Genomic DNA, 8717 nt, shown 5'->3' with positions numbered 1-8717 from the left:
GTCCCTGGAGCGTCGGAGAGAAGCCTCTGGATAACCCCCGCCGGTTCAATTTCCGCCGCACGATCCCTCACCCACGATCCCCACCGTCCGTTCCCTAGGGCACCGAGTGTCGAGTGACACCCGCATCCAGAATTCAAATTTCGAATCCCGGCACCGTTGGCCGCCCCGCACCCCTTGGGCTTCGATAACCCCCCACCCCACCGGCCACCGCCCCATTCCCCTCTACCCCCAGATCCCCAATTCCCCAGACCCGCCCGCACCCCCACCCGAAACCCTAACGCAGGCACACGACCTCCGTGTGCCTGCTCGGCGCCGCCATGACGGGCCCTCTCCACTCCAGCTCCGGCCACAACGCCGCCGCCGGCGGGGGCGGCGGCAAGACCATCGAGGAGATGTACCAGAAGAAGTCGCAGCTGGAGCACATCCTGCTGCGCCCAGACACCTACATCGGCTCGGTGGAGAAGCACACCCAGACGCTCTGGGTCTACGAGGTCGGCGCCATGGTGTACCGCTCGGTCACCTACGTCCCGGGCCTCTACAAGATCTTCGACGAGATCCTCGTCAACGCCGCCGACAACAAGCAGCGGGACCCCCGGATGGACTCGCTCCGCGTCGAGATCGACGTCGAGGGATGCTGCATCTCTGTCTACAACAACGGCGACGGGATCCCCGTCGAGGTCCACCAGGAGGAGGGTGTCTACGTGCCGGAGATGATTTTCGGCCACCTCCTCACCAGCAGCAACTACAACGACAACGAGAAGAAGACCACCGGCGGGCGGAACGGATACGGAGCCAAGCTCACCAACATCTTCTCCACGGAGTTCGTCATAGAGACAGCCGACGGGCGTCGCCAGAAGAAGTACAAACAGGTGAGATGCTTTGGCTCTCTTGAGCGCTCTTAATACAGTTATTTTGCCGTTTGCGTTGCTATTACGGTGTGGCTTGGTTTAGAAATGAAGGTCTGGGCAGATCTGCAAAAACATATGGGGGATTGTATTTTTTTTTGTATTTCTGTTGACTAGCAATGCAATTATTTGGACCAAGTGACTTCTGTTGTCAATTTGTAAACTTGTGAGTAGAGAACTTGACTGCAAGACTGGAACTGTAGGTCTGCACAAAATTTTGTCAGCAGTTCTGTGTAGGTAAACGGGCAGGCTACGCTAGTATCACTACCGCATATACCCAAGATGCTTACGAGTAGAAGATCATAGATCGTTACTACTAGACGCGCAGTGCAGTGGAAGAAGTCGCGCATCGATGTAGAGGAAGTAGTCGATCACGTCCCACGAACCGAGCTCCTCGTACTTGATCCCAACAGCCGATCAGCGCAGCAGTCGCAGCAGCGCCTCCACGGAGTCCACACGTACGGGGATGAAACGCTGGGCGTCGGTGTGCTAGCACCGCACGCACGGCAAGGGCGGCGGCCGAGAGGGGGGGGGGCGGCTAGGGAGGTGGTGCGGCTCACAGGGTTCTGTTGCCCCCTAGCCCCTCCCTCATATATATAGGGCGTACTAATGGGCTTCTATCTCATAGGCTCATTAGTAATCCTAATCCCTCTTGGATCAATATCCTCTTGGGCCTTTAAACCGTATTGTGATGATGGGCTCTTGGGCATATCACCAACATTCTGTACCTCTGTTCTTTCGATTGGCTAAATGTTTTGGAGTGGATAGGTCTATAGTTTTTTCCTCTATATGACATGGTTATTTCAGACCCTCTTAGATTCAGTACTAATGTATGGTTCTTTTGTAAGACATGCTAAGTTGTAAATTGTGACGAAATTTCATACTTAAACTGTTGAAAGATTATTGGCTGTAGCATTGGTCAGTAAGCTTTAGCATCAAACATACACGTTGTTGCTAATGACACACTTGATATGAATTATTCTATTCCAGTTAAGGGACAGCCGCCCCAAATATCCAGATACAGAGTGTGATGATCCATGAATACAAATGCAGGTTTTCTCTGAAAACATGGGGAAGAAGTCAGAGCCCCAGATTACCAAGTGCAAGCAGGGGGAGAACTGGACCAGGGTCACCTTCAAGCCTGATCTTGCCAAGTTCAACATGACCCATCTCGAAGATGATGTTGTAGCCCTCATGAGGAAGAGAGTAGTTGATATGGCGGGCACTCTTGGCAACACGGTGAAGGTTCAATTGGATGGCCAGAAGTTGTCGGTGAAGAGCTTCTCTGACTATGTGGACCTGTATATGAAATCTGCTAACAGTGACAGACCTGACGCTCTCAAAAAGTTTGTATTAGTTCCATTCAAACATCACTTTGGGTGATATCCACGAACAATACTTGCTGTGTGGAGTTTCTGAGCATTCAGACTTGGTTTATCCTTTCAGGGCTTATGAGTATGTAAATGAGCGGTGGGAGGTGTGTGTTACTCAAAGTGAAGGGCAGTTTCAGCAGGTATTTTTCGGTTATTTGTTATGTGCAAGCAGCTTCCTGTGTTATGGTCACACTTGCATCCTAAACAACTGTTGTGCTATTGCAGGTCAGCTTCGTCAACGGAATTGCAACCATAAGGGGTGGAACACATGTTGATTATATCGCCAACCAAATTGCCAACTATGTGATGACCATTGTCAATAAGAAAAACAAGCATGCAAACATGAAAGCGCATAATGTGAAGAGCCATTTGTGGGTCTTCGTTAATGCGCTTATTGACAACCCTGCATTCGACTCGCAGACCAAGGAGACCTTGACAACTCGTCAGGGAAGCTTTGGGTCAAAGTGCGAGCTTTCTCCTAAATTCTTCAAGGATGGTATGTGAAACAATACATTATAGTAGCCTTTGTCATGTAGTTTGGCTACATCATCAATGCTAATGTTCACTCACGGTTGCAGTTGAGAAAATCGGTGTTGTCAGCAATGTCCTTTCCTGGGCTGATTTCAAATTAAGCAAAGAACTTAAGAAGACTGATGGAAGTAAGAAGTCAAGAATTTCTGGACTCACAAAGCTTGAAGATGCAAATGAAGCTGGTGGGAAGGACTCTGACAAGTGCACCTTGATCCTGACTGAAGGAGATTCGGCAAAAGCTCTTGCTGTGAGTAATTCCAACCTGCCATATAGCAAATTGTGTAATCTACCAAACTGAAGCGCTAAGCATTTTACCCTGCAGATGTCGGGCATTGCTGAAGTTGGGAGAGATCACTATGGTGTGTTTCCTCTCAGGGGAAAGCTTCTAAATGTGAGAGAAGCAAGCCACAAGCAAATAATGGATAACGCTGAAATTCAGAACATAAAGCAAATACTTGGTTTGCAGCATGGGAAGCAGTATGACAGCACCAAAGGCTTGAGATACGGCCATCTCATGATAATGACAGATCAGGTTTGGCATACATCTCCAGTTCTATATCAACTAATCAAACTCAAGTCAATCATTCACTTGTTTTTTACAAATAAATTCAGGACCATGATGGTTCCCACATCAAAGGGTTGTTGATCAACTTCATTCACTCATTCTGGCCATCTCTTCTTAAAGTTCCATCTTTCCTGGTAGAGTTCACCACTCCAATTATCAAGGTGGGTATCAGTTGGGGTTTGTCTATGTGCATCTTCTCTGCACTTTCAACATTCATTATTGGTCTCCTAATCATTTGCACTGCAGGTTTTTTTTTCCCTCTCCAGATGTGTAATTTATGTAAAGTGTCTGTTTGGCAGCAATATTGACACTTGAATTTACATGTGCAGGCAACAAAAAACAATAAGACCCAAGCATTTTACACTATACCAGAGTATGAAGAATGGAAAAGAAAATTAGGAGCAAGTGCAAGTTCTTGGACCATAAAATACTATAAGGTCTGCTTTGCCCCTCTAGTTTCATTTGTTGTTACTTCAGTGTGGTGCCACATGTGTCCTCTTGTAGTCTTGTGTTGTTTCTATTGTCACTAGCTGAGGATACCACCGTTGTATACTTAATCACTTACGTGAATCATGATTGATACAGGGGTTGGGAACAAGCACATCCAAAGAAGCTAAAGAATACTTTTCAGATATCGGAAACCACAAGAAGGATTTTGTCTGGGTAGATGATCAAGATGGCAATGAAATTGAGTTGGCATTCAGCAAGAAAAGGATTGCTGATAGGAAACAGTGGCTTACGAACTTTCAGGTTAGCTATTGTTTCTTTTGCCAATTTGGCATGGTTTGTATATGCTGGATCAATGATAATGTGCCAACCATTTTTCAGCCTGGAACTTACCTTGACCACAAAGAGAAAAAAATCAAGTACCGTGATTTCATCAACAAAGAGCTGATTCTCTTCTCGATGGTGGACCTGCAGCGATCAATACCTTCAATGGTAGATGGCTTTAAACCAGGTCAGAGGAAGATCCTTTTTTGCGCATTCAAGAGGAATCTTGTTAAGGAAACTAAGGTGCGTCATTTAGGAATTAGGACCTTCAAGAGAATGAGTGAATCCTTTTCTTATATTATGGATTATCAGGAGATTCTTTTTAACTTTTTTTGCTGTTTTTCTCTTGAACACAGGTTGCTCAGTTCTCTGGTTATGTGTCAGAACACTCAGCATACCACCATGGCGAGCAGAGTTTAGCAAGCACAATTGTTGGAATGGCTCAGAGTTTTGTTGGCAGCAATAACATAAACCTTTTTTTCCCTGGAGGCCAGTTCGGTACCAGGTGTCAGGTGGGATAGTAGTGCAAAAACTGTGTACCACAGTATTTTGTGATTACATGGTCACAATTTTTGTTATGCTTGTTTACTTTCAGGGAGGCAAAGATGCTGCGAATGCTAGGTACATCTTCACCAAACTGTCACATATCACACGTTCGATTTTCCCGAAGGATGATGACATTCTTCTCAACTATCTGAATGATGATGGGCAGTCAGTTGAACCCAGCTGGTAATATTAGCTCTTGAATGACTTGAATGATCCATCCTCGTTTATTATGATTTTATATATATTATATATATTAATATTATTTGAAGTAGCTAAGATGAACCTTATTTTCTTTAGGTATGTGCCAATCCTTCCCATGGTTTTGGTCAATGGAAGTGAAGGAATTGGTACTGGATGGAGCACATATATTCCAAACTACAATCCTAGAGACATTGTTGCTAACCTCAGGCGGTTACTGAATGATGAGTCTACTGTGCCAATGCATCCGTGGTACAGAGGGTTCAAGGTTAGTAATACAAGTTGGTCTTCGTAGTTCTGCTGCACTAAGGCTTAGTTCTGTAAAAGAAATTAATGGTTGTATTGAATCAAAATTTTTTTGCACAAATAAACAGGGTTCTATTGTGAAGTCACATAATGCAAAGGTAGCTGGTGCCACATATACCATCACCGGCATCATAGAAGCTGTTGACAGCACTACATTGAGGATTACCGAACTGCCAATTCGCCGTTGGACTCAGGATTACAAAGACTTTATAGACTCTGTGACTTTTGATCCAAAGGACAAAGACAAGGAAACATTTATCGAGGTAGTTATCATTGGAAAACACCTTCACTTGAGTTTGTAATATTTGATACCTAATTGCCATTATTCTTCAATTGGAATTATTTTACAGGAGTTCACAATGCAAGGTGATAGTGACGATGTTTACTTTGTGCTCAAACTAACTGAAGACAACATGAATAAGGTTATGGAAGAAGGACTGGTGAAAAAATTTAAGCTGACAACAACAATTGGAACATCAAACATGCACTTGTTTGACTCAGATGGCAAAATTCGGAAGTATGACACTCCTGAGCAAAGTAAGTGTATCTCATCTTATTTGTTGCTACGGAAACCTTTTTGATATGTCATCTAATCACTGAAAGTGTGGCATTTCTGCAGTACTTGAAGAGTTCTATAAATTAAGGCTTGAATTCTATGTTAACAGAAAGGTACATGTGTCAAATTAACACCCCTACCCGCCACCCTTCTTTTTTTTTGAATATTTGCTGCTGTACTTTGTTCTTTTTTGAATATTTGCTCAATGCCAAATTAACACCCCCTACCTGCCACCCTTCTTTTTTTTTTGCAGAAAGCATTATTGCAAAATATCAAGCTGGACTTGAAGAAGCATGAAAACAAAATAAGGTTTATCCGCTGTGTTGTTGACAATGAAATTGTAGTAAATAACAGGAAGAGGGCAGATCTATTTCTGGAGCTTCGGGAGAAGAATTTCGATCCTTTCCCGAAGAAAAAGAAGAAAGCTGAACCAGCTGCTGTAGGAGCTACAGAAGAGGAGGAAAATGAAGAAGAGAGTCCTGAAGCTGCAAACGGAGTTGGTCCTAGTGATTATGAGTATCTCCTCTCAATGGCAATCGGTACTTTAACTTTGGAGAAGATACAGGAGCTCAATGCTGAGAGAGAGAAATTGATGAAAGATGTTGAGGAACTGGAGAACACTGCACCAAAATCGCTTTGGTTGAGAGACCTTGACACCTTAGAGAAAGAACTGGATGTAAGTAATGCCATTCTTATATGTTCTGTTTATAGTTTTCTGCTCTGCTAGGTCACTTGTCAACTTTGATGCAGGTGCTTGATCAAATTGATCTAGCAGATGAGGAGGAAAGGAGAAAGAAGAGGGAAAAGAACACTAATAAAGGACTGAAAGCTGCCCCCAAGAAACAACGCAAGAATGCTGCAGTTCAACTGCCAAAAGTGGAAAGTGACACGGAAGGTATCTGCTCCTGCATTGCACACAGTTTTTATGTCATGTTCCTGTGGGATGTGTTGGCTCCGTTTGTACTTTGAACTAATGTTGAAACTTGCCCATACCAGGAGATGGTGCTGAACCTGTGGTTGCAAAGCGTGGAGCTCAACGAAAAAAACCAGCCAAAAAGGTTAGAACCTAGCATGTCGACCCTTCAATTGACCACGTAGTTGCCCTCTACTGACAAAATCACATACATCCTTAAGGTGAATGGTGCTGGGTCTGACGATGAAGATTATGTAGCTGAAAATGCTAAACCGGAACACCAAAAGAAGAAACAAACTAAGAAGGTGAGATCCTCAAAGCTATACTTTAAGTAATTCGGTAATAACTTCTTTTACTGTTTCTATTTACAATTGAAATTCGACAATGTCACAGGCAAGTGCTCCTGTGGATGAAGATGACATGCCCACACTAAAAGATCGCATGGCCGCTTTTAGTATCAATGACTTCTCTCCGGATAGTTCTGGTAATGCCCAAGTATAATATGTCGATTTGAACTGATGGTCTCACTCTATTTCAAAAGTTTGAGCTGATGGTCCAACAACTTTGCAGCCTTGGAAACTGAAACTACAGAAGACCAGAATGAAGACAAAGGGCCGAACGGACCAAGCAGAAGAGGTAGAGTAAAGAAGGGGTTGTCATCCTTGGCAGTGATTTCTGATGATGAGGATGACGATGTTGACTTTGCCATGGAAGTCCCAGAAGTCCAAGTTGAGAAGAAAGGTAGAGGAAGGAAGACTGATGCTGCTGCTACAAAGCCGAAGGCTGCTGCCACCAGAAAGAGGGCGCCAGCGCAGGGCAAGGCCATGATGCTCAAGCCCACAGAGGACAGCAACACCAGCGCCCCATCTCCTGAGAAGAAGGTCCGGAAGATGAGGGAGTCTCCATTCAACAAAAAGAGTGGCTCGATCTTGCAGAGAGCCTCTACTGCTGCCGCATCAAGCTCTGAGACTACCGCTGAGGCTTCACCACCATCTGGCAGCTCTGCAGAGCCAGCTGCTGCCCCGCAACCCAGGAGGACAGCCAGGGCCACCACCAGTAAGCCTGTGTACATCTCCGAGAGCGACCCAGAGGATGAAGTGGTGGAGTTAACTGATGATTCAGACTTCGACGTGGATGGTGACTCTGATGACGAGTGAACTCGGGTCCTTTACGTCGGTTCATGTGTTGTGTGTGCTATGGTCTAGTTTGTTGTTACATGCTACTCTGATGCGGTGCGTTGTGTGTGTCTTATGGTCTACTTTGTGCTCTGGTGCCGTGTGGCTGTAGGTACTTGATGTGATGCATATCTTGTGCGTTGTGTATGTGGTGTTATATGTCCTGTTGCCAAGACACTGCTCGGTTAACTGATTTGGTCTTTTGTCTGTAATTCTGGCACCCATCTACTGCTCTAAGTTATGTTGGCTGAGCTGGTGTGGGTAGAGGTGGTTGAGTTCTGTAGTCACGCACACCTGTCCTCTTTCCAAGGTTCGAGGTGACAATGGCAACAAGTTCTCGTGATGTTGCAGGGCAGCTGCTTTGGGGTAGCGTCTGGAAAATCGAGTTTATGGTACACTAAGCTACAATGGCCGACTGAATCAGAGTTTTTCTTCTTTTCTTGTGTTCGGAGTAACCATGCACAGGCGAAAAATATATAACGGCAGGTTTCGTGTTTGAAGACTTGCGACATGGGGTCGTTGGCTACAACGCCCTTGCATACTGAACTTGGCGAACAACACGGCAGGTTTCTCTGACTTTTTATGTGAACTCGGAACATATTTATAAATGAGAAATCCCAAGGACTGACATTTATAAACTCGCACTGCTAGGATATCAATTCTCACATGTTTATATGGCTCGAAAAAAAAATTCTCACATGTTTATAAATGAGAAATCACAAGCACTGCTAGGATACACATACGCAGGAGCAGGATAGAACTAAACAGGAGCCACTCAAACTCTCAATGCACACATCAGAGGTCAAATGCAATCATGATGTAGCTATAATGTGAATTTTCAAGGCAAAATATGCGTTTCAGTCCCTCTTTTTTTGTCT

The 8717-nt window shown here is 44.7% G+C and overlaps 1 protein-coding gene across 2 annotated transcripts; it reads left to right on the top strand.

Moving 5' to 3' along the window:
• The first annotated feature begins 217 nt into the window (after window positions 1–217).
• Window positions 218–8087, top strand: LOC120656914 (DNA topoisomerase 2-like). 2 transcript variants are annotated; one of them, XM_039935144.1, is made up of 22 exons: window positions 218–869; window positions 1959–2251; window positions 2352–2418; window positions 2504–2774; window positions 2857–3056; window positions 3132–3341; window positions 3422–3535; window positions 3704–3811; window positions 3960–4124; window positions 4203–4388; window positions 4502–4657; window positions 4741–4874; window positions 4989–5157; window positions 5264–5458; window positions 5546–5732; window positions 5815–5864; window positions 6005–6427; window positions 6502–6646; window positions 6748–6809; window positions 6886–6964; window positions 7056–7148; window positions 7235–8087. In XM_039935144.1, exons 1-22 carry the CDS (start codon window positions 318–320, stop codon window positions 7819–7821), a joined length of 4446 nt encoding a protein of 1481 aa, XP_039791078.1. In that variant the 5' UTR covers window positions 218–317; the 3' UTR covers window positions 7822–8087. The 2 variants fall into 2 exon arrangements, with proteins under 2 accessions (XP_039791078.1, XP_039791077.1); XM_039935143.1 differs by having other exon boundaries at window positions 6886–6969; window positions 7058–7148.
• Window positions 8088–8717: the final 630 nt, after the last annotated feature.

This window comes from Panicum virgatum, chromosome 1N (genome assembly GCF_016808335.1).
Source record: "Panicum virgatum strain AP13 chromosome 1N, P.virgatum_v5, whole genome shotgun sequence".
NCBI lineage: Eukaryota > Viridiplantae > Streptophyta > Magnoliopsida > Poales > Poaceae > Panicum > Panicum virgatum.
This window is presented reverse-complemented; position numbering and strand designations above follow the sequence as displayed.

Bases quoted from the DNA above. Each gene is read 5' to 3' on its own strand.
- LOC120656914 (XM_039935143.1), top strand. From the start codon at position 318: ATGACGGGCCCTCTCCACTCCAGCTCCGGCCACAACGCCGCCGCCGGC. The intron at 2,419-2,503 runs GTATTTTTCGGT...GTGCTATTGCAG, and splicing joins GTGAAGGGCAGTTTCAGCAG to GTCAGCTTCGTCAACGGAAT. The intron at 6,647-6,747 runs GTATCTGCTCCT...TGCCCATACCAG, and splicing joins AGTGGAAAGTGACACGGAAG to GAGATGGTGCTGAACCTGTG.